At 42.1% G+C, this 25,825-nt stretch overlaps 1 protein-coding gene across 1 annotated transcript; it reads left to right on the forward strand.

Moving 5' to 3' along the window:
* Positions 1–4,157: 4,157 nt before the first annotated feature.
* On the forward strand, positions 4,158–19,129 carry NPEPL1 (aminopeptidase like 1). The gene is made up of 12 exons (XM_088528795.1): positions 4,158–4,315; positions 5,329–5,514; positions 6,715–6,885; positions 8,922–9,011; positions 9,750–9,831; positions 10,007–10,149; positions 10,774–10,851; positions 14,368–14,468; positions 15,097–15,220; positions 16,292–16,468; positions 16,824–16,934; positions 17,728–19,129. The coding sequence occupies exons 1-12, from the start codon at positions 4,166–4,168 to the stop codon at positions 17,884–17,886; spliced, it is 1,572 nt and encodes a 523-aa protein (XP_088384921.1). The 5' UTR covers positions 4,158–4,165; the 3' UTR covers positions 17,887–19,129.
* Positions 19,130–25,825: the final 6,696 nt, after the last annotated feature.

A 25,825-nucleotide genomic window follows, 5' to 3' on the forward strand; every position in this document is an offset into this window, starting at 1 on the left:
AGCCAAAAAATACAGAAATTACCTTTTAGCCTGCTACATCATCTGGCCTGCTATGGCAGATCTGGGTTATTTCATTCTACTGTTGTTGCATAAGCTGTTTATTTTACAGTACCTCTGCCCATACAGGTTGGTAAACCTGCATTAAGAAAAATGTGACTTCACTACAGTATATATTGCATTAATTCTCCCTGACAGAATATTGCTTTTTCGAACCCCTACCTGGAGGAGAGCATGTTAAGTCTTGTACTGCCCAAGACAGATGTGATGCAACTGACGGGTATTAGGCTGTAGTACAGAATTTGTTTTTCTATTTTTTTGCAGCTGAAAAATTTTGCTGTGGGCTGTGAAAGAAAATAGGGAAGCGTTTTAGTAATAGATTATTCATGATTTAATTCAGGCCTGAAGTGATGTGCAATTTTAGAGGCCTTGTCTTAATATTTTTAATATGGCTTTTTTTGTGGATTGTTTTTGCTTAAGGGGCTGTAACTTTTATCTCCCTTTCTAACGGATACAGTGATCCCCATAAACCTGCAGGGTTAATCTGCAAAAGGCCTCTGATGTACAGTTTCATGATATTAATGATTCTAATGTTGCGTATGGGAAACAGGAGTCCTCTGCCTGCCCTGAGCTTGTGTCTTTATTGTGTGTATATAGTGAGGAGGACCCAAGGCACAGCTCTAAGCTTAGTGCAGGAGCAGACCTGACAAAGACGACTACAGAGACCTAAAGCCTCAGCTCTTTGCGTGGCTTATTGTGAAAAGCTTTGTACCCCCCTGTTACCTCCGGACAAAGGGGATTTTGAACTTCCAATGCCAGTTCAAACCCTTGATTGACTTCCCCGAGTAAATTGGTTAAAGAAGGAATGATGCTTTTAGTTGGGTGTGCAGCTTCCCTGTTTTGGTATAGATCTCTTCAATGATCATGAGTAAAACTACTGTCTCCCTGGTGTGCTGTCTACATCTTCTGGTGTGAAGCAGCAAATTGCTATAATTTAATATACTGTATTTGCAACTTTCTAACATGAGATTGTGTTATTTATTTCTGTCTTGACTGGTGCTTTTGACATTTTATCATGCCTAATGAATTCAAAGAAGTAATAAAACACCTCCAACTTAATTGGTCAATTGCTCTTTTTTTTTTTTTTTTTGAAATAGTATTAACTGACACAAATACTTGCAGAAATGTTAATGTATCTATGTATGAATCATTCTCTAAGTGAAAGGAGCAATGACATAAATTATCTTTAGAAGCTTTTTTTGTGTGTGTTCTGTAGCATAATGTAATTTCGTATTGTCAGAAGTGGGACAGAGATGTCATTTTCTGTGTAGGTGGCATTACAATGACAGTGAAATCTTAACTCCAGTAAGGCAACTGGCGATGTATTTTCTATCCAAATACTGTAAAGGAAAGTGTAGTTCTTAATATACATTGTGCAAGACGTTGAACTTGGATGGGAATTGTCCTGTGTACTTTGAGCTAAAAGTGATTGAAGCAGACTATATCTGAGGAAGAGAAAATAAAAAAAGATTTCCTACATTTTCTAAATTTCAGATGTCCAGAATTTGTTACAATTCAGTGTAAATAGTTCTTGGCAGCTAAACTGTAAACCCTCATGCAGAGTTTTGAAAAGCATCTCTCTCCGCCTGGGGTGTTAAAATAATTTAAGGGATACCATCAGCACCATTAGGCTGTGAAAGCCTCCAAAAGGCCGCTGCAAACAAACGGGATTGGCAGTAGCTGGTTCTGGCTCTGGTGTTGGAGCCAGCGCCTTGCTAGACTGTCTCCCAGGAATCCAGGGCTTTCTCCACTGTCTGTGATTTTTGGATCTATGGGCTTGTACAACATGTTTCCATTAAAATGCACATAAGCATGCAAAAATAAGCTGCTACTTCTCGTTGATGTGACTTTTTAACAAATACAGTAATATTTGAAAGCAACAACATTAGAAACCTTGTTGCGAAGAATTCATTTCCATTTAGAAACTCTGAGGAGTAAAATGCAAGATTATTTTTTCTGTAAATGTTAATTGTGCTCCCTAGATTGCCTTAATTTAGGGTGTGCTTTTATGACACACTTTAATTGTCTTTGCTTAAATCCTAAGAAGCCTTTTGGTTCAGCCCTGTTAATTTTTTTTGCATGTGTAATAGACTTGTGAAACCAATGTTGATGAAGAAAACATTTTCTCTCTCAAAAAAAAAAAAAAAAAAAAAAGTTCCCAGATTTCATTAGTGAAAACTCATTAAAAACAGGGAATTTGTTATACTTTTCAAATATGAATTGTTCTGAATTATGCAAGCATCTTCAGGGAGGGTTGAGTGGCTTAATTCCATAAATACTTGTAACTGATAGAGTGCTAAAAATTGTGGTAGCACTAGAAGATTGGTCCATTCTGCAACTTCAACTGCAGCTCACGTTGGTAGACGTCTTTGCAACTACCAGGGGAAATAGGTAGAAAGTCCAGTGCCTTGATTAGGATCCTCGTCTAGTTTCATTAAAGTCAATGAAAGAAGATGAAGGGCTAGAGGAGTATTTTTTTATTGTTTTGTTTACATTTTGGATAATACAGTACTGTCCCGATATCAACATTAATAATTCTGAAATAGCAAGATTTCAACTAAATGACAAGATTTCCATCTGAAAGACTTTTCATGTCTCAATCATGAAATAACTACTCTCCTGTTGTTTCTCATATCTCTTACACTGTTTGCTTATGTATTTGAATGATGTTGAAACACACATTGTATTCTTTGGCTCAAAAAGAGCTTGATAAAAGTTGTTGTTGGAACTTCTTTATTGGCTTATCATGTCCATTTTGTGATGATGCTTCATTTACCTCTGCAGTAGATTTTGATTCATCTTTTTGTTCTGACCGATTTTAAATGCATTGGGCAGTAACGCTTCCACAGCTTCCCTTCAGAAACTGAGTAGGACCTTATGCTAAGGAAGCTTTTTATGGAATACAGCCTGAATATTTTTTTTTCTTTCTAGTTTTATTTTCATTATTTGCACCAGCACTCACTCCTCCAGTGTAAGTGGAAATGTGCTCCCTTTTTTTAATGTTTAATCTGCAGCTATGTGGAAAGTCTAATGTGTATTCATTTACAGAATCATAGGATCATTAAGGTTGGAAGGAACCTCTAGAGATCGAGTCCAAACCCTGTGCACAGGCAGGGTCACCTAGAGTACATGGCACAGGACTGCGTCCAAGCGGGTTTTGAAGATCTCCAGAGAGGGAGATTCCACAACCTCTCTGGGCAGCCTGTTCCAGTGCTCTGTCACCCCCATTGTTAAATTTTTCCTGAAATTCCCTACTGATCTAATGTTAATAGAATATCCTTGGCAAATAAGATGATAATAAATACCATGTTATATTTAAGTAAACATTTTAATTAACTACTAAAGCTGCAGTTTGGAAAACATTTGTTTCCTTTCAGTGAATCTCCCTGCTCTACCTTGGAGTTTATTTTGCCTAGCTCCTCTTTCTGGAATGATTTTGAGAAGTACATTTTGGGTGATATTTAACTTTGTGAAGCAAAAAGCATTTTCCATGACTATACCCTTTTTACACTTTCAAAATTAACTAATTCCCTCCTTAAATGGTATTATGATTGGGAAACTTGGCCCTCTGCTAAAACTGCATCCATTTTAGTGCCGCTGAGTAATGCCGCCCCGTGCCAAGCTGTGTTGCCTTGGGGTTTTCTCCCTCAGTGCATCTACCACTTGGGTTATTCTGTAGGTTTAAGTTTTCCCTCTGAACTCTTTTTATCTTTAGCATAAGTGGAAGGATATGAAACCTCTATTTTTGTTCATATTTTCACATGTTCCCCAGGGTGGTTCTGGTTCTGCGGTGTCTTGGGCCCCTCTCTGGGCATAGGGGCACAGGGCACCGTTGCGAGGTTTCTCCCTGCGCCCTCCTCCTCGCAGCAGGGCCAGGCCGAGCCCCGCGTCCCCCTTGGCCGCCATGTGGGAGCGCGGCCCGCCGAGGCCGCGGCCTGAGGCGCTCGCCATGTCGCACCCGGGAGGGGAAGGAGGGCGGGAGGCGCCGCCTGCCGTGCCCGGCGCGGCCGCCGGGGGCCGCCCGCCCCGCCGAGCCGCGGGGCGGAGCCGGGCCGGGCCGCGCGGAGCCGAGCCGAGCCGGGTCGGGTTGGGTCGGGAGGGGAAGAAGATGGCGAACGTGCAGCTGGAGTTCCAGGCGAGCGCGGGCGAGGCGGACCCGCAGAGCCGCCCGCTGCTGGTGCTGGGCCAGCTGCACAACCTGCACCGCCTGCCCTGGGCCCAGCTGCGGGGCAAGCTGCAGCCGCGGGTCACCGAGGAGGTGAGGACGGGACGGGCCGCGCTGAGACCCCCTCCTTCTCCCCATCCCGGAGCGCGGCCCCCGCCCCGGCACCGCCTCCCCCAGGGGCCCGCGGCTCCCCCCGGGGCCGCCTCTCCCCGGCCCGGCCCCGAGCGGCCTCGTGGTGCGGCGAGGCGGGAGCTCTTGGGCCGCTCCTCGGGGGTCGCAGCGGCCGTGGGGCCGCGAGGAGGGAGGGAAGGGGCCACGCAGGCCTGCTCGGAGGGCCCGCTGGTGACCCCTCCTCCAAGCGCACGGATAAGCCTTTTATTTTTATTTATTTTTTTTTTACCCGCTTCGAACAGGTCTATAAAATGGCCCCGCGGCGGGGCAGCCGGTGCCCCCACAGGCCGCGGCCCGTGCGGGCAGCGCAGCGGGGAATCAGCCCCGCGGCCTCCCCGCCGCTGCGCAGGGCCGGGCCGAGCCGAGCCGAGCCGAGCCGGGCCGAGCGGGAACCTGCGCCCCCCGCCCCGACCCCTGTCCTGCTCCCGAGCTCACGGCTCGTCATGCAGTGATTCGTGGTTCGCATGGCGGTTCATAGGTTGCTGAGTGTCCCACTGTTTTGTGTTGGGCTTCTCAGTGTCTTAAGACAATTCCAGATTTTTTTTTTTTTTGGCTCTGGTTGACCTTCCCTGTGAGACAGTAATTTCAGACTAGTTAGCTGGATCATCTATTTATTACAGGTAAAACCCTTTCAAGATAGAAGGGCTCTGAAGCAGCCTGGCATCCAATGTTGTGCTTAAAAACATGATTCGTGTGTTCTAAAAGCCATACTTGTGACAGGAACCAAGTTGTGATTTCTGATTCCTGAAGAGCCTCATGATACTATCGTTCATTTTGATTCTAAAGTGTGTGTGCTTAAAAATGGCTGCATCATTTTTTTTTCTTTGCTTCCAACCCTAAAACACTCCACTTACGAGTGAATTTATATAGTTGGAATGAGCAGGAAAGAAGATTCTACTGAGTTCTTTGTTTCTGAACTCTTCTTTTCTCCGCAGATTTGGCAGTCGGCTCTGAGCACGTTGAATCCCAACCCCACAGACAGCTGCCCCCTCTACCTGAATTACGCCACGGTGGCCGCTCTGCCGTCCCGGGTCAGCCGCCACAATAGTCCATCTGCAGCTCAGTTCATCACCCGCCTGGTTAGAAACTGTCTTCCAGGAGGCGTCAACAGATGTATTGTTGTAAGTGGCTGCTTAAAAGGGCTTTTGGTGGACTGTCTGGTGAAGGATTTTCTGTTTTTTTCTTTTTTCTTTTTTCTTTTCTGGATTTTAGCTGTATCCAAGGAGACTGGAGGTGGGGAAGCTATGCCAGTATAATTATGTTGTATTTGTAAGTGGTTTTGCACTGAAGCGTTAGCAAAGCCTAAGGCTAATAGCTTATGCCTGCTCAAGCAGTTGGAGAGAATTAAGGATGGATATATGGAAAATGTTTTCCTCCAGGAATGTCCACGCAAAGGAGAATAATAGTGGCTTTTTTTCAGACTAGGTTTTATGGTATTAGCACATGCTACATACCATGCTTTAGATGATTAACTGAAATATGCAGTCTGTGTTGTATACCCCATTTAGGGTGCATTGAAAGCGCTAGGCCTCATCTATGTTACTCAATGGATTTTTAAAGTCTTAATGCAAACTAATGTTCACTGTGCACCTTTTGCTGGATAAGATCTTGCACAGCTTCACTCATTTGCTGTGTGAGCCTGGTAAATCTGTGATTGAATCATGAAAATTCAATTTGATGATTTTTTTTTTCTGTGGCTCCTCCAGGTATTTCGTATTTCCAGGTATTAGAGAAAACTCATACAGTCTGTGTTAGTAACAAATCTAATTATAGTCTTCACGGAAAAGTCATTTGCAAGAGCAATAAATCCACATAGATTTTTCCCTTAGAGTTAACTTTGGAAATATTTAACTAAAACTGCTTTTCATTGGTAATTCCAGCAATGAACTTCAGAAAAATATTCAACATGTTAAATGTGTTAATATTAACCACATTCTCATCTTTGCTCTCTCCGTGTCATTTGTTTGGAACATACATTGATGTTTCCCATGCCTCTTGGTCTCGATATATATGCAAAATTGCGTTAATTGCAATTTTGTTAATTGCAAAGTAGTTCCGCGCCCTTAAAGGCCATATTAAGTCCCAGGTACAAGTCAGGTACAGCATTATAATTCCTTTCTATATGGAGGGTGAACTGAACCTGTTCAGTTCTCCATCTGTGTAAGTCCTGATGTATCAGTATGTCTTGATCCAGACATCAGCTCTTCTCCCGCATTTTTTTTCTCTTCACCAATATTATCACAGGTTATAGGTAATATTAAGTGTAGTTGTCCACACTTCTGCAGTTTTCTGACTCATTTGTCTTCTGGCTGGTGTTACAGATGGTCTGTGAGCGCTCTGAAGTTTTCGCCTCTGCTTGTGCGTTAGCCAGGGCTTTCCCGTTGTTCACACATAGGTCCAGTGCATCAAGACGCACAGAGAAGAAAACTGTAACAGTGGAATTTTTCCTAGTTGGACAGAACAATGGACCAATAGAAGTGGCAACACTTAAAGTAAGTTTTGATTTGTTTTGTGGTGAGTTGTTTCTACTGTTGCATGCATGAATGCATGTCTTTCAGGCTACATTTAGAGCAGATGGTGTATCAAGAGTAAGAAATGATCACAGATCAGAGTTCCTTGATTTTGATGAGCTTGCGGTGTACCTGAGTAAAAACATTGAACGTGATATTATTGCAGTGAAGACTGAAGTTCAGAATTTAGATTTCAGGAAGTGAAAGATACCAAGCAAACAAGTAGCATAAAGAAAATCATGGATAGAAATTTTAGTCTTTAATATTATACTACCTTTGGTATGTGGGCTTCTATATTTCTTATACCTTCCCTTTTTCTTATATCCTTACAATTTTCAGGTATGGATGGGAGTCAGGAGATGGTGTTTCTGCATCTGAAAGTTGCAGAATTGCAGCATTGGTTTATGAGGGTTTTGTTTTGTTTTTCTGCAGTATCTTTTCCTCCCTACTTTTGCCTTAGTCTAGTATTGCGGTGAATTGGTTACAGTGAATAGTTCCAGCCCAGTTCGTAGAAAAGTAGCAAGAAGAGCTGTGCTGTGAATACAGTGTCTGATCATTAAATTTCTCAATGCCTTAAAACAGAGAGCAAGTAATTGGTTTTAAGACAAACTAGACTGGAAGACAAGTGGGTATCTATACCTGAAAAATAAGTTTTCGCCTCTTAATTCAACAAGCTCTGGGCAGCTAATGCAGAGCCTGGAAGAGATATGTGGTAGCAGTATTTTGGCTAAACTTCTCCCTAGGCACGCTGCCACATTCTGCCCCTGCTGCACTGTCCGAGATATTTTATGGTGAGGACTAGCAGGGTTTGTCACAGTTTTACAAGGCTCTCATTCAAAACTACCATTATACAGATTCTCTGAGTACCCTGGAGTCCAAACTCAGGCATAGCTTGTTTTTGTGTGTAGGTTGTATTGTTTCCCCCAAACTTGCCCTTTGTGTTAGAACACCTCCTTTTACCTCCATGGTCCTAACAGTGAATCACTGCAAACCTAGTTGGCTCTTGAGGAGGTCTTTATCCCTTCAGGGGAAGTAAAGCAACCAGAAGTAATTGTACGGAATCAGGCACCATTCCAAAACAAGCCAGATTTATGAGTCTGCTGGGATACAGAATATAGAGTCCTCAGGGCAGCCTGGCCAAGTCAAACTTGAGATATATCAGCACTAATAACTAGCCAACACATCAGATTCCTTTGAAACCCATCTTGACTCACCCTCCTGCTGTGTGTGGTCTTCTTCCTCGTAGTCTGATTGCAAGAAAACTTGAACAAAGTTCCTCCCACCTGGTCTTCTTTATTCAGGTTGTTGATTCCCAGGTGTTAAAATTTGAAGCCTGTTCTCTGGTGCCTCCGTTGTCATCTTTGTTGTGAGACTCCTTTAAAATGAAATGGTCTCCACTTGCTCAGTGCACACCATGTTGACTTAATCCTCTCCTGCTTCAGTCTTTATTCAGTCCAAGTGTAGATCAGTTCATCCTGCCATAGGAAGGAAGGAACAGTTGCATGTGTGTTTCACCAAATATGAAAGATTCCATATTCTTCATGAACGGAGCTATAAGATACAGAATATCTTATGGCAGTAAAGGGTTGTGCTGAGTCTTTCTAAACTATTGCTTCTGTGTTGTAGGTTATGTAGTTTCTGCAGGCTTCCAGCCCAAGCAGCCTACAAGTTTGTCCTAATATCCTGAACTTGCTTTGTCTCCCACTGCGTTCATGGTCCCGCTTTGATAGTGAAAAAATTTTGAAATATCAATTTTGCTAATTTTGAAATATCAATTCACTGTGGGAAGGAATTAAGATACTTTCTCCTCTGCTCTAAATCCCAAGGAACTTAAGTTTAAGAATGTGAAAAATAATGATTAGTTGTGTTGTTATTATTTAGTATTGTAGAACTGCCTGGGACCTGTTGCATTTAAGCATTAATATATTCCAGAGGAGCCACACATTGTGGTCCAAAGTTATGCAGAAAAACTATCCAAACCAAAGCCAGATCTCAAATGTCCTCGCTTCTTTTCCTAGTGTTTGGCAAGTGCAACAGAAGGAGTCAGGCTGGCTGCTCGAATTGTGGACACCCCGTGCAATGAAATGAACACTGATAACTTCTTGGAGGTTGGTAATGCACCTGACAAATAAGAATTGGTTTTTGGTAGCCTTAACTACAGTGATCAAGAACCAGTGTTGGTATCTCATAGTAGAACCTTATTGGTTATTGGCAGTAGGAGGCATATCTGAAAAGCTGCCCAAGGGTGCTTGAGTTACTTGCTTAGCCCTAAACAGCTCAGAGAGCTTTCATAAGTTGAAGGGATGCAGCATATAAAGCTGGGGTAATGAAGAGGAGTCAGAAGTGAATTCTTGGTTTGGTCGTGACACTGGTTCCTCTGCAACTTCACATAAGCACGAAAATCCTGGCTGTTTTGAGGATGTGCAATTGTCATGGATCTGTGAAATGGGAAGCCACCTGGTGTTGAGTGTTTTTGAAGTTCATGGAGAGAAGCTGACATGTTTGTAAATTCATTATTAAAAAGATCTGGAAAGCTTCAGAGAGTGAAAATGTTCTGTTTCATCATGGCCCAGTAGAAAGTACAGCTGGCTTTTGCCTCGGAAGAGTTCTGAATTAGCAGAGCTTGAAGATCATATTTGCATTTTATGCAGTGTAAATCAAGGAGGTTTCAGGGGAATGAAAGCATTGGAAAACCAGTATCAGGTCCAAATTAATGAATGTTTATGTGTGCCTCAGTACAAAATCGCACAAAACCCATATGTGGATACATCTCTCTTGACTGTGGGAAGACACAAATGTGTCTTTCTGATCATTGACTGGCTGTCTTTTTTCTCTTAATGATGAAGGAAATCAAAAAAGTTGGCAAGGATCTTGGGATTACTCCAACCATTATTCGAGATGAGGAGCTGAAAGAGAGAGGATTTGGAGGTATATCTTGTTCAAAATTCAACCTTTTTTCCCAGCAGTTCTTTGGAATATTATGCCATGTGAATTGTCATGGTTTATTTATGCTTTTTTGAGGCAGTTTTGTTGCCCACAGAATCTCAAGATGATTCACAGAGATTTAAACCTTTCCCACAGGTGGTTTAATTCTGTTTTTCAGGCATCTATGGAGTTGGCAAGGCAGCTCTGCATCCTCCTGCCCTGGCAGTTCTCAGTCACACTCCAGATGGTGCTACACAGACCATTGCATGGGTGGGCAAAGGAATCGTGTATGACACTGGAGGACTCAGCATTAAGGGAAAGGTACAGGAAGAGTTGTTATTCTATTCTCTTTGCCTACAGTCATGTTTCCTGATGGGAATAATTCATTTAATACCTGTAGAAACAACAGTATTTTTATTCGAGGTAGATTTGGCCTCACTTGTAATGTCCTAAGCTACCAGGGTGAAAAGACTAAATAGAATCCAAAGAATACTTTACAGAACAGTTAGTAACTGCCTGGTATTTTACTCTTTATATGCTGCATACTATGTGTGTGTGTGTATGTGTATATATATATATATATATATATATATATATATATATATATGCACTCTCTATATATTGCATAAAACAGAAGTCTTTGATTTCTGATTTTGGAGATAGATGCAAAGGCCATTTGAGTTGATCTTGTTGCAAATATAATCATCAACCTTTTTCCTTTTTCTTTTCATATAAATTAGCAGCAGAGATTTAATATTTTCGAGCTCTAAGACGAGATCCCCAGGAAAGCAGATGCACATTTATTCTATGTATGTGCTGAGCATCGTCAAGACTAGAGTTACAGATGCATCAGAAATACTAATTTTAGGAGGCAGAACTGTGAATCTTTCCTTTAAAGCAAAAATAAAAATAACAAAATCTGTGTATGATTCTGTGTTATAACAGACTACTATGCCTGGCATGAAACGAGACTGTGGTGGAGCAGCTGCTATTCTGGGTGCCTTCAAAGCCACTGTAAAGCAAGTAAGCAAAATATGTTAATTGATACCATGTAGACCAGTATTGCCAAAGAGCAATCTGACTTCTGGATGTATTCCCAGATTTTGGGGCCAGTCTAATCCTGAAATTCTGACCTGCCACTGCCTTTACTGATCTTGGGTCTTTCTGCTATTTTAGGAAAATATTTGAAATCTATGGGATCTTGGGAAATGTGAGAAATTTCTTGAGTTCTGTTTTTGTTTTTTAAAGAGTTTCTTGAATTTTGGGGTTGATTCAAGTCCCTTGAATCAGATTTATACCTGAGTTATCCAGTACTCATTCTTATTTTATTTATCCCATGTTATTTTTAATTTAAGGTATGGTAATTGGGGTAACCGTTAACCCCTTATCAAAAAATGGAGTGAGTTATGCTGGGGTACTAAGTCTACCCATATCCTGAATTCTGTGCCAGTTCTAATATTGTTTAATGGGGAAGTTACATTTCTACTTTAATCAGGAACTGTTCGTAGATTTGCTCCTGTGCTCAGAAATTAGTAGAGGACTTAAGAAGCAACCAAGCATTGAAATATGAAGATTTAACCAGAATTGCATATTTAATGATAGGAACTGCAGAAAATGCATGGCTACTGCCAATAAAACTCTGCCCTCTCCACAAATCCAGTCACTAAGTCTTGCTGACAGAGCTATTGCCTCCAAGGAGTATCCAAAGTTCAAAGAACATTTACTGCTGCAGATTAATGCATAGGTCTGACGGAAGCTTTGTCCACTGCCAAATACCCATTTCTCAACAGTTTAGCTCTGTGCCTTGGCCCTAGCAGCACTTTTAATGTGGGAGGATTGCAAACTTCAGTTATCTGCAGAGATTTACAATTGAAAACAGATTTATGAGGAGCATCTTGGACAAACTCTCCGTAACTCACTCCTTCAGAAAGTTCAATCACACGTTCAACAGGGACTAAAGGTAAAACTTCTCCAGTTCTTTGGGGAAGTTTGGGAAAGACACATACGTGGTGTACTCTTCTATTTGCTTCAGAAATGTTCCTGTATATAGTTATCTCCCCTTGTTGAAGTTATATTCACAGTTCCAGTAGGCATGAATGGTAGGTGATATGTTATTTCCTATACAGCTACTGGAACCATGACAAAACTGTCAGTAATAGTTTGGACAAACCGAGCCTACAAAAGTTCTCATACCTAAATGAAATCTGCACCCTCATATGTAGAAACAAAAGAATGATCTCACTGCTTAATTTTAAAACCTCATGTAAAAAGAACTCCCTGTAGAAAATTTATTCAGTTGGATAGTGGAAAGAATTTATCCTTGTTATTGTTTCAAGACTTTTTAAAATACTTTTTAAAGTAATATAAAGCTGGAAGGAGTCTAGCTTAGCTATGCTTTGTCACAAGACTGAAGTTGAAACTTGTGTTGAATAGGAAGCTCAGTGGGAAGGGGAAGAGAGGCAATTATTCATCTTCAGAAAATAATCTTCTGCCTCCATGCTATTCTGCAATTTTTCAACATGATTTAATGAGACTTTGGAGTCAAAAGTAAAGCTAAGCAGTGATTTTTTTTCCTAGAAAGATGCATTGCATCCATTGTGAGTTTTCCAACAAAAGTGAGAAGAGAAAAACATTCACTTTTTTGAATCCTTGTCTCTTGCATATCAGCATAGGGAATGCTGTTTTTCAACAGCTACAGAAGGAATGAGGTTCTGTGAAAACAAAAAGGCAGGTGATGGTGGCAGCAGATACCTTTTTTTTTTTTTTTTGAGACAGTAGATTAACTACATGTCCCATTTAGAAGAGGAAAATTCGTTGAAATTTGGTGAGATGGCAAATGGAGGGGGATTTTGCTGCACACACCGTTTTGGCAAAGCTGTGGGTCCTGGATGGAATGTTATCTCATCTGCAGTGCTGTTTGCCCCTGACTAGACAAGGAACTGCGAAATTACTTTATAGCTTCCAGATGCTGCCCATTATTCTGAAAGTCTGCGACTGATGCATTCACTCTTTGGCCTTCAGGACATGAGTTTATTCAGCGTGTTCATTTTTCTTCAAGAGATTCCTAGTAAAACTGATCTTGGTTTTCCTAGGAATTCAATGTTTTTAAGGCTAGCTGTCCCAGTTGAAGAGAAATTCTGCCTTTGTTAAATGCTGCTGTCTGTTCATAGGATCCTTTCATACACTATAGTCACTGTACAAACTCATATTTTAAAATATCACCTGTAACCATATAAGCACTTAATTTTAAACCAGAGTAAACCAGAATGGAATCTGGCAGAAGAAGGAGAGGAGGTTAAGAGGGAAAAAAAGGATTTTGAAAATGCTGCATGCCTCCCTGCAGGAGTGATATATATTTAAAAAAGAAAAAAAACTCAATCTTAACTGTGGTTGTTTTGTTTTCATATGGAAAGAGGTAGATAGTGCTAGCCCATATCTGACCTGTGGTCTGAGGGTTGGGTTCTGTGGCACAGGAGGCTGTGTCAGATGACTGGCAGCAGGGAGAAGCACCAAGACATGCAGGAGTACCATGTTCCAGCATTGCCATGATCAGAGCTGCTATCCAGCTGAATTCTCGGGGGTGGAATTAGTTCATCTGGGGTTGTTTTTACAGAGAAAACACACGGTTTGTAAATGGCTGCCTATTAGCATTTTCCCTTCCATTCTTTTCCGTTATTACTGTAGGCTTTCTCCCAATAATGCTGAAATGATAGGGAGGAACTCAGTTTCTCAAATAGCCCCAAATTGTATCTTTGTTGTTATTGGAGGCTAAATAAAAGCAATGGAAAATATAGGGATTGGAAAGTAATTCCAGACATCCTGACTGGCAGCGTAATATGCTGTCACAAGTCTTCGTAATTGTCATGCTGAAAGCATATGTTACTTGGATCTTTCCTTATGGCTACAGAAGATGAAGGGGTTACAAGGTTTGGCCCTGGGGTTTGTAACCTCTGTTGTGAGCTTCTGTTAGGGTTATGCCACTTCATTTATCTTAGTACATCTTTGGAGATGTATTTCGTTGCTTTTCTCACAGGGATACTGCACTTCAACAGTGCAGGCCTTGTTTTCAGTGAGCCCCGCAATGTCCAGGTAAGTTAGGGGCCTTTGGAATGATGCTTGTGGGCATTAACAAAAGCTGGCTGGAAAGCACAAAATTGTTCTTCCCTGGGATCTCGGTGACCAGACAGAGCTGCCCTCCTGTTGCATCTGCACGCTGCGTGTAGGAGACATTTTAATGCAGATACTTTGCCACCGGGGGAAGATTGTGTGTTCACTTGCTCAGTTGTCAAAGGGTTTCTAGATCCCTGCGCTGCTCATAGGCTCCCATTTCCTCCAGTGAGGACTCTGAAACAAGTATTAGATAAATTCTTCTCATCCCCATTCTCTAGCTCTTGGACGTGACTTCAGATGATGAGCCATTTCTCACAGATTTCCCATGTAATCAGTGTTGTTGTGTCAGCTTGTATTCCCTTACTGGTTTCGGTCTCAATAAATTGATGTTTTGAATTGAAACCCGTTTCTCCCCTATTGTTGCTACAGGGTTTTAAAGACAATCTTCATGCTGTTTTTTGTTTGGCTGAGAATGCAGTTGGACCACGTGCGACAAGACCTGATGATATTCATGTCCTTTACTCTGGAAAGTAAGATTGTATCTATCCCTTTTAACAGCTGCTTTGAGAAGAAACGTGATTTTTGACTCTGTCTATTGAGTTCTGTTCAAAGTGTGAGTCTGTCCCTCAGCAACCCCTCTAGTATTGATAACAGTCTTTCAGACAGCCACAGGAGTGACGTTCCTGTGTGCTCTGAGTCTCCTGTTGGATATATAAGTGCACGTGAAAATCCATATAGTATGGACATAATATCCTGAGGCAGGGTTTCCTTAAAGTGCTGTCAAGCATGTGCTGTGTTCACCTACAGTCAATGCCTTGTGTCCAGCTGTAGTCTGTGTTGTCTCAGTCCCAGGAACAGGCTAGCGTTTTTTTTAAGTATTTCATATAGTTTTAAACGGAATATGATGATAATTGCATGATGGTAGTTTATAAGATCCCAGCCTGACCTTCTGGGCACTGGACAGCCCCAGCAGGTAGACCTTACCATGAGGACACTGTTGTCTATAAAAACATTTACTGGGGCTTGCTGTGCCTGGCTGCTTGCAAGCAGGGATTACGCAGCAATACAGACTTCAGAGTTGAGTTAAAAAGCACGTTAGATTTGCACCTGCTTTCTTATCCAGTATTCTAGATTTTCAATGCACTGTCTTCTTTCTAGAACTGTGGAAATCAATAACACTGACGCAGAAGGCAGGCTGGTACTGGCTGATGGAGTAGCTTATGCATGTAAAGATCTTGGAGCCGATATCATTCTTGACATGGCCACCCTCACTGGAGCTCAGGTACTGGTGCAAAGCTGCTCACGGGCAGGGAGACGTCGCACTCACGTCTGTGCATCGTTGGCAGCTTTGCCTCATCCACCGGGTTGCTGAGTTGAGGGGGAAGTTGCGTATCACAAACTGGTACCTGGTGATGGCTTCAGAAACTTATGTAAGAAAAAAAGGTACCAGCAGTAACCCTAGAAAGCTGTAACGTTTTGTATGTACTAAGCGTTCAGAGATGACATGTGCCATCAACATTTTCTAGAAATTAGTAGGTTTTCTGTTTTGTGTAACTTATGGAAAAATTATTTTTTGATGATGCTAGCAGGTGACATAAGTGATCCAGTGTTTGCAATTTAGTAGGCTTATAATTAGCAGAACTTTCACTCATATTTAATTGCTATTTTCAATTTGCTGTGAGTCTGTTTCTGGATTCCCCAAAGTGGAATTAATGAACAGGGAAATGGTAGCCATTCTTAATGGTGAAAATAAGTGTGTGATTTAAATGTGGGTGTTGGAAAGTTCAGTTTGACTTTTTTCCTTGGCACAAGAGATTGACATGGTTGAGTAAAGTACTCCTAAGCTTTCATTACCGTAAGGTCAGATAAGAGAGGGCCAGGGTTGTACTACTGCATTCTGAGGATACTGCAGTTAGTTAAATGTTCCTTAGCAGGAATCCTGGCCTGCATTGGTGTAAACATTAATCCTGTAAGATTTTCCCCTCATTATCCTACTGGAAAACTGAGACACTGAGGGCTTCTGGATTTGGTAGATCTGGAAGGAAGTAACTGTTCTGACCATGCAAGATGGTACATTGGCAATGTTTGTTAGCAAACACTGATGGAATATAAGGTGTGTGTTAGCTATTTTATTTGTATTTCATTGCTGATTTGATTTTTTTCTAAGAATATTCAAGTCATATAGTTTGCTTAGTGACTGAAAAAAAAACGTATATATGAAATGCGAAATATCTTCAAGACTTTTTCTAAGTAGTCTTGCTAGATGGCAAGCAGCTGTTAATGGAGAGGAAGGAGTAGAGAATTTGGCAAAATAAAGGTGAATGTGTCCTGATTGTGTCTTGTCTTTCTCTAGGGAATTGCTACAGGAAAGTATCATGCTGCTGTCCTGACCAACAACGAAGAGTGGGAAAAGGCTTGTGTTAAAGCTGGTAGGAACTGTGGAGACTTGGTCCATCCTCTTGTGTATTGCCCTGAGCTCCACTTCAGTGAATTTACCTCTGCTGTAGCTGATATGAAGAACTCTGTGGCAGTAAGTTTTCCTGTACATTCTTTATGTAATAAAGAAAGATGTGTTCTGATTCATGTTCCTTTGCATATCCTAGGTAATGCACTGGCCTGTTCATGGTGGAAGAAAGCTTTTCCAGTGAGCAATAAATTTTAAAAATTGGCCATATAAGGACTTTGAAAACCATTATTTACTTAGATATTTTACAGACCAAGTGTCTCTGTATTGATACTTAGGGTCAGTATATTTGGTTAGCTGGCCTTAGGTTTTAGGGCCCAGCCATTAAACTTTGAATGAGCTCTGCACACTGCCTTCCTCACAGTCAAAAAATAAAACACATCTGGTTTTCTTGCAAGAAAAGTGTATTTTGTTTCTACAGGACCGAGACAATACTCCAAGCTCCTGTGCTGGACTCTTCATTGCTTCTCACATTGGCTTTGACTGGCCCGGAGTTTGGGTCCATATAGACATTGCGGCCCCTGTTCATGCGGTGAGTGTGTCCATGTGTCTGACAATCCACCTGGCCTGCTGCCCTAGGAAATAAAACTGCAGAGATCCCAAATTCTGTCCTTTTAAATGCAAGGAGAGAATTAGAGGAAGTGTGTTTTGCAGTGCTTTGACTCTTCATCTCTATTTGGGAAATCAAATTCCTTTGCTCTGGTAGCTTTGTCTGGCCATGTATTTCATTTTGATTTTAAAATGTTCTAAAATCACTTTAAGTGGAAGCTTCTTTAACTCTTAACTTCAATAACCCGTGTTTTTTAGCTCAGTTGTTCACTGTTCATGGAAAGTCAGCCAGTTTTTCCCTTCATGGTCTTCAAGGTGATTGACCAGACTTTTCTCTTTTCTGCCTGCTGTCTGGCAGCAGGGAAAATTATTTGTTTGCTCTAGTGTTCCCCCTTTGCCTGGAACTTTTTTGTATCTGTATATATGTACAAGCACGTGTGCACGCAAGCACACACACAGTACATACATATATATATATATTTTTTGACCTGATTTCTTCAGCTCATATTCCAAGTCTATGCTTATGTTGGATGGAGTGTTCTTAGCCCCAAATATTGTCAGCACAAATCCAACCTCAAGTAATTGTGAGCTCTATTCTTGTGTGAATTGACTGATGTGCTGGTTTAATTTCACCAGGACAGATTCCTGGTTAGATTCCAGGAATATGGGTACAGAACCACAAGCTGAGGATGCCTGCCAGGGACCCCCGAGTAAACTAGCCCAGGTTATAGTAAAACCACTTTTTTTTTTTTTTCTGTAATTATTTTTCCCCACAGGGTGAACGAGCTACTGGTTACGGCGTGGCTTTGTTGCTTTCCCTGTTTGGAGGGGCGTCTGAAGACCCTCTGCTGAACATGGTGTCCCCACTAGGATGCGATGGAGACTCTCCCGCCGAAGACATGGAGCGGGATTCCAAAAGGCGCCGCCTGGTTTAACGTGCGCCCGTCCCAGGCGACGGGGTGCACGTGTTACCTCACTTTGCACTGATTCATCCTCAAACAATGACAAATCACACATCAGAAATTGCCATTTTTTTTTAATATCATGATAAGATTTACTACTTGTTTCTGATAAAACAGCCTGATTTGTTGTTTTGTTTTTAAATTATTGGTGCACACAGTGGCTGAACGATACCAGTGGTGCAGACTCCAGGCTCTACTAACTGTATCAGGGATGGCAGATCCTCCTTGGAGCACCTCACAAAAACTAAGTGCATTTAATGCATGAGACGCTCTCTCTAGTCTGAAGAAGCAACTGCAGCTCTCGCTTACACAGCCTTCTGAATTACTTGTTTTATGTGAGGTTTTATCAGACATTTCTGCAGGCCCCACTACATCTTGGAACACGGGATGAGGAAGAAGACCACTGTAGATTTGGCTTATTCGGTGACAATTTAGCTTAGCAGCAAAAGAGCAAATGAGAAACGCATTTAGTTTTAATAAGGTGCTGTTTCTGCATGTTTAATGTTTTGCTGACCAGTAAAATCAACAAGAGAGTGGGCCAGAATGTATCTCTATGTAAATCTTCCACATGCAAATTACAGAATAATTCATGCTAAATAAGGAAAAAAAAACTAGGGGGACTGTGATTGAGTAAAATCGGTTTACAGAGTGGCTTCTTGCCACTTAATAAATTTATTATTATTAAAGCAGCTTACGTATCCCATGTGACGTCTCATAGTGTTATTTACATTTCTGAGTACACTGAGTGCTCCAGAGTTTCATGTGTGACTTCATTGCTCTGTTCAAATTCATCTTCCCAGCACTCCTGCATTTGAAAACAGACCAATAGCTTGCACTGAGCGGCTCGATGCAGTGCTGAAGAGCTTGTGCTGATTCACTTAATTTGATTGATTCAACAGGAATCAGGAATGGGATGCATCATGTTTTGTATATAAGACAGTCACAAGGCCCTTACAAGTAATAGTTTGGCTTGGACACCCATGGGAAGTGACTGGTCCCAGTTCGTGTGTTGCCAGCAGCAGAGCTGGGAATGGAGCGACTGGGTTTTCATCAGTGCTGGTCCCTGCCCTGTGGATTGAAGCATCAGCCTTTGGAAACGTTTCTTGGCTCAACACGAATGTTGACGCTGGAAAATCCCACCCAGCACGCGCTTTTGGCTGCTTTGCCGATAAAGTCAAACTGAATTGTAATAAATTATGCTTTTCCTTGTGTGCAAGGTGATCTCTGGAGAGAACTGATGCTAGGAAGTTCCAGCAATGAGGTACATGTCTGGTTTAAACATCAGTCTTTTTGATTAAAGACCTTGTGGAAAGCTCAGCACAGAAGGGAGAAGGAGGAACATTTTTCATTCGGGTTTTGTGGCTATATCTGATTCTTAGAATGTAACTTTTTTTTAACAGAATTTCATTATTTCTAATATTTGCTCCTTTGGTGTGGTTTTGATTCCCTGGTTCCCTTGATCATAGTTCCTGGAGACCTGTATAAAAACGAGTTCAGAAAAGAGTTCCCTCAGCAAGAAGATAGTTGTGCAAAGTTTCAGAACACAATCCATGTGGAATGCAAAATATCATTGAATAAATCTCTAATAAACATACTGATGACAGTATAGAGTCCAGCAACACTGAGGAAACACGGACAGTATTTTATTTTTAATTTTCCCTTTTCCTCCAAAAGAATCAATCATCTCTGAGACAGAAATCCCATCTCCCTGGTGTTCTGGGCACGCCGTATAGCACTGTTTGGTACCAAGACCTGTGGTGGGTGAAGAGTTGGGCAGTTACTTTCATTACTGATTCTGTGTGACCACTGAAATTAGTACTAAAATACTCTAATTTCACTGCTGTGAAATCAAAAATCTCTAATTTTGAAGTTTGCAGTGTTTTGCTACAATGAGGCAGATTGGTAAAGGCCAAACAGCCAATCACTCTATCCTTCTATTTTGCTGTTTGTGGAAGTGCCATGCTGGAATTGGAAGGTGCCTACGGCACCTGACCGATGTAGGAAAGAAATCTAATAGCAAGTACCTGAAAGGCAATAGAAGGACTAAACAGGATAAATACTGAGGAAATCAAAGCCTGAGTAACTGCTTAAGTTTGCTTAAGCAAGGTAAGGTAAACCAAAAATAAAACCACAAAGGTGTGACATGGGTAGTAGTTGTTTGTCTTTTTACCTGTATCCTGCCAAAAATCACAGACCAGGAGGATGGACTTTGTCACTGGGGATCAGAGCTGCGTGTTTTTGCAAGCCCTGCTAGAGCAGCCAGGACAGGGCAGCTTCCCCAGGCCCCCACTCTAGTTTGGCTTGAGGATGAGTTGGGGGCAGCTGCTGGCGTTTTAGGGTTATGGTCTGGAAGAAGGTGGTTTCGTTCCTGGACCTTTTGAGAAAGAGCTGTTTCACGAGCAACAACAAAAAGATAGGTTTATAAATTCATTTAACAGCATCTCTTGCTGTGTCCCATCCACATTATTCTTTCCTCACTTTAGATGGGTGGTCTACTCTTGGGCAAAATTTTCTTAACCATGCAAGAAAGTGTTTCAGAGCCGAGTTCACCAAATAAGCGCTGCTCATGCATCACAGAGGTGCTGCCATCATTCCTGCTGAGCTCACAACGTTTCTTTAGTAACAAATGGCAAGATCCTAGTTCCACTGTGACCTACTTCCCCTACAGCTTTGATTTGCTCACCCACTCGCCTTGCTCGCCCGCTGCATGGGCCATTTTAGCTTCTGCTGCAGTGCTTGCCCTCAGGCGCCCCGGTACAAGACACCCGTAATCTAGACAAGGGGAGAGCGTTCAGCCAACGTGCAGCATCAGAAATGGATGTGGGGGACTTCGCAAAGACAAATAAGCCTGTGCTGCGCTGCCCCATGGAGATTTCGTCTCTGCAGCTACCACCACATCTGCCAAGAGCTCTGTGCAGCTTGAGGGGACACAGGGCAAACCTTCCTCAAGCTCCTCAACCTGCCTGAGAGCTTCACAGTGAGTAACACACTTAACTTCAGTTCCCTCCATCAAATTATTGCATTTTTAAATGATTTAATAATTAAATTAACAGCTTAAATTGTCGCAGCTGTAGAGTCATTGCTGGCCCAGCACTTTTCAGAAGAGGCTGATGACAATAAGGGCCTGCTGATGCCAAGACAGGGCTCAGTTGTCTGTTTGCAGTGGGAATGGAAAGGGAGATGCTGTGGTGTCCTCTGGGCAGTGCTGCCCTTGTCTGGGGATGCTCCAGGGGAAGGTGATGTGGGCGGCAGTGGAGTTTGGGAGCTCCTTGATCCTCTCAGGAAGGTGACGGTTCCCCGCAGGCCGGTGCTGCTCTCCATCTCCGGACGGTAATTCGCTATAACCCGTGTGGTAGATGTGGCGGGGGGAGTGCGAGGGTGAGATGTGGGGTAGGAAGGAATTGGTGGGACATGAAAAAGCAAGTTGCTGCCTGGTGTTGTTTGTGGGTCTGCGGGAGGAGCCTCGCGCTCTCCTGGGAGCGCAGCTGCCCCTCGCGCAGGCCCTCGCACCAGAGCAGCTTCACCAGGGGACGCTCCGAACCACCAGCGCTGCAGCACGGATCTCTGCCAGCAAAAGGTCCCTCTTGCACGGATGCTGGGTTGGTGGCTGTTTGCAAACACCTTCCTCAGCATCCAGGACAGCATTTACTAAAGCTAACAACATCTGTAATGCTGAGAGGCAGAGAGAAACTAAATGGATCTCGCTGCTTCCATGTTTCTTACTATCCCTTACCTTTTTTTCTGTCATTTGCCTCCATGCTGCATTGTAAATGGCACTGACCAGCCTTCCGATAGCAGTTAGGTGAAAGGACTTCTATGATGTCCACAGACACCGAGTTGTGTCCTCGCGCTGTAGTGAGGGGGATGCCTTAATGTGCAGCCATAATTGTAAGCTGGACTGAGACATTCAAGGGTTGATTGGACATTAAGATGGGTGTCTGCATTCCAGGACTCTTGTAGGTGTGTTGGGACATCTTGTTATTATCAGAAAACTGTTGATTTCTGCAGTAGGGTCTAAGGAGACCAGCTAGAAAGGTCTCCTTGTGAGAATATTTAGGGTCCATTTATATTTATGCTCTCCTGAATCAGGCACTGTACAGAACAACACTAGGCAGTTGAGTTGATTTCTTCCATTTGCACATGTAAGGGAAAGAGTCTCCTTCTTTGGTCCTCGTTGTTTTGTGTCCTGTAAATGCTGATTTCTTAATGTGTAACAACCTCTACTCTCTGAATAGGCAAGTAACTGGGTTCAAAATCAGCAGTGCAATGAATTGTGCATGTGCTGCTTGAAATCTAGGCACAGAGCTTACAGCAGGGCTGCTCTTTTCTTTTTTCTTTCAAACGCTCCCCTTGCACAAAACCCACAGAGAGAGTTCCAGGCAGTGTCCACCCATATGAAAACAGACATTCTTTCCATAATCTTTTTATAGATTGGATAATATTTAACTCAGCATGTATTAAAAATGCATTGAGTACATAAAATTCATTTTAAATGTCACCAAATGGGCCAATGGCTTTTTAATATCACTGCCACAAGACTACATTTCAACTTATTTCCTATTTGGATCTGTTCCAGTGGCAATTCCAGGAGGAGAATATATTTAGTCTGTATTTACTTAGTCTGTTTAACTTTCTGTTAGTGTCTTTGGCTCATCCCATGGCCATGCTATTTTGGGATGATTTATACAATATTTACATTAAATTCTGCTAATATTTCCTTGCCTCTTGAAGCTGGATTACACTATTTACATCTCAAAGGCCCAAGCTGGAGGAATAAGCAGCTGTTCCAGACACCAGAGAGAATTTAGTGCAGGGGCAGCTGCCAGAAATGAGACCATGTGTCTGAAATACTCCTGGAGTAATTATCTAGAACTGGAACAGTCCCCCATCAGGGAAGGGGTAAGGCTGACCATGGCACTAAGAAACGCGGTCTGTATTCAGTGGCCAAACAACAGCTTTCAGATACTGCTCTCATTTCCTGCAAAGATTCTTTTCAGTGCAATTTCCATATATTGCAAGTATCCTAAAATAAACCATGGCAGGAATCTGCCATTGGCCCTTATGCGAGTAGGGCCAGGCTTGCAGTTTGCATACTCGGCTGCAGAAGCTGAATGTCGTTGCTGCCCTTACCCTGAAATAGGGAGAGGTTGATGCAACTGTAGTTCTCTGCAAGAAAGGTACCGAGGACACGACTTGGATCGTCGTGTTTGATCCAATAGGTTAGGACACCAAAATAAATGTATTTGACTAAGTACCAAAGACGAGCCACATGTTTTCCGTTAAACTTCCTGGAAATGAGCAGATCAGAGGATTTGAGTATTTTTCCCATGAAAGTGCAAGGGATGTTTTTTTTGTTTTGTTTTGTTTTTTTTCTTTCTCCTTAAAGAACATAAATGTGACAATTTCTAAAGAACTGATTTGACTCTGTGTTAAAATCTGGATCAAATCTGAACCAAGCAAAACCCAAGATTCAGTGTAGAAGCCACGTGCCAGAACTGGAAGCCCTGCTCTCTGCTGTTCTTTTCTCTGTAGCTTGAACAACAAAAAGCCCAAGACTGGTGTCTACCTATAGAGAAGAACCTTTGACAGGACATAGCTACGGCTGGGTGAATACTTCAGCTGTTTTTTTCCCTTTACCATATTTCATACATATGCAGGTGGCTCTTTTTCCTGGTAGGCCTTAGGCCACCTTATCAGGTCAATTTTTATTTATTTATTTATTTTTACTGCATCTGAGGAGACATGAACCACAGACAGAATTGTCTGCAGAGGCAAACTAAGCTACTATTAATCAAATGTTTTTGCACAGTCAATGCCCAGAACACGCTGTGCTTCCCAGTCATGGATTGTTGGAAATACTGAATTTCACAGTATCCATCTATCTACCCCTTTCCAAAAAGTTTCATCACAGCTTGCCAGCCAAAGAACGTATTTTCATTTCTCCATTGAAAACTGTGGATAGACCTTCGGGCATGAAACTGGGCAGGCTAATACCATTCAGTAATGCCTCCTAAGATGAAAAACATCCAAAAGTGAATGCCAAAGATGAGGGTCACCTGGCATACGTGCTTTCCAAACATGGTCCTCTAAATATGGAGCCCAGTCCACAACTGTCGTGCCAAGGTGAAACTGGAGCATCACTCGAAAGGCCGCTGGGGCCTGGGCCTGCGATTCAGCCATGCCAGCAGCTGCTGAACATTTCCATAACGGATCAGGGAGGCTGTGGTTTGTAATAAAGAGGAGGAGAATCTGTTTGCCAACAGACATGACTGAGTTCATGCGGTGTTTGGACATCTCCAGCAGAATAACTGAAAATTTGGGTCCATGTTCATGTTCATTGTTGCTATTTATTTAAGTAGTGCCACAGAAAGCCACAGATCAACAACAACAACAAAAACGATGAATAAGGAAGGGTTCAAATATATTTTTTGAACAGTGGTCTTTGTTGATATGTCTTGCTTATAGACAGGCACCAATCCTACATTTAAGCCTGACATATGTTTTTGAAGGTCACAAAGTTTTTCTCTGCTAAAAGCCATCAACTCTTATCTATCCACTTCTCTCTAATTCAAGCAGACACTTTAGCAACCAACAGCTGTGGAAAGAGAGATGCAGAGCTAAGAGCCTCCAAATGCATTTATGGTGTCGGTTCCCTTTTGCATCTCACTGCAAAGCTTGGCCTACAAGCGAGCCCTGCAGCGTGCAAGCAGCCAAGCAGCAACATTTCAGGATTGAGATGAGATTTTTTTTTCTAGAAATTTATTGTTCCCAGTTGGCACTAAAAGCAATTTGGAAGTCAAACTGGCCTCTCACTCTGGCTCTGGGAATCTGAACCTGAAAAAAGCATTTCATTTTCCTGTTATAGTGGTGCCCTACGTAAGTCCTGATCTTGATGGAATTTAGGCCTGTCATTTCCTCAGGGAGTCATCCAAGGTTCTTTGATTTGTTTCTGATAAATTTTCATGTCTTATCTCTGCACTGAGATCCCATCCTGCACAGGGGCTCTCCAGTATTGCCCAGGAAAGGAAAACGCTCTGGGAAAACCTCAAAGCACATGGTCTGCTTTTCTTGGGAAGCGGTGACCTTGCCACATCTGCATTCCATTTTCATGTTCTTCTCTTGTGCCTCCCCTTTTCCCGCTATTGTGGTTAGGCACTCTGATATTCCTCTGAACTGCTGTGTTTCACTGGAATTTAAGCTTCAATCAGAAATCAAATAAATAGAAGAAGAGTGGCTGCAGGTCCTTAATGCATGCAGCCTATAAAGACTGGAATTAATATAACTACAGGGCTGAAGTGCATCTTTTTTAGGGGATGTAACATTCAAGTTATGTTTTAAGCACCATTTTGAGTATAAATTGCTTCATCTTATGCTGAGAAGTTTCTTCTTACTGCTGAGATTCCTTCTCAAGGCTCAATAGGTGCATGGATGTGGTATATGCACATCTTCTTCTTGACTTTAGCATACGTGCATATATGCCTTGTGCAACATTTACTTGAGCCATGAAGCCAAAAAATTAGGGCCAGTGCTATTTAGGTTAGTGATTTAACCTTTTACAAAGATGAGATTTAAGTCTCAAACTTACCTTCAAGTCAAGATTTGGAAGCTGGGGGCCATATTCCTTAAAACACAGAAGTTAACTTTGGATTTATAACAAAAATTAAGACAAAGTACGCTCACCAGCATTTGATTTATCTGCAAATATGCATCAGAGTTTAGAGAGAAAAAAATAAAGAATAATTTCCTCTTCTAATACAGGACCTTTTTTCTTTACGACTGACCTGTGAAAAAGCAAAGCAGGCAGCTGGATGAGATCAAAGTTCACACAGTCAGGCTCTCCTCAGTCCCAGCTATATTTGGCAGAACAAGTGGTTCTTCTGCCTTGATGGCATAATACAATTTAGTTGTCCAT

Source organism: Tinamus guttatus, unplaced genomic scaffold (genome assembly GCF_059628265.1).
Source record: "Tinamus guttatus ecotype Peru unplaced genomic scaffold, ASM5962826v1 Tinamus_guttatus_pri_ptg000027l, whole genome shotgun sequence".
Lineage (NCBI taxonomy): Eukaryota > Metazoa > Chordata > Aves > Tinamiformes > Tinamidae > Tinamus > Tinamus guttatus.

Excerpts from the sequence above, each read along its gene's own strand:
- NPEPL1 (XM_088528795.1), top strand. The coding sequence starts at position 4,166 with ATGGCGAACGTGCAGCTGGAGTTCCAGGCGAGCGCGGGCGAGGCGGAC. Across the intron at positions 6,886-8,921 it reads TAGAAGTGGCAACACTTAAA|TGTTTGGCAAGTGCAACAGA; the intron begins GTAAGTTTTGAT and ends TTCTTTTCCTAG. Across the intron at positions 16,935-17,727 it reads TTGCGGCCCCTGTTCATGCG|GGTGAACGAGCTACTGGTTA; the intron begins GTGAGTGTGTCC and ends TTTTCCCCACAG.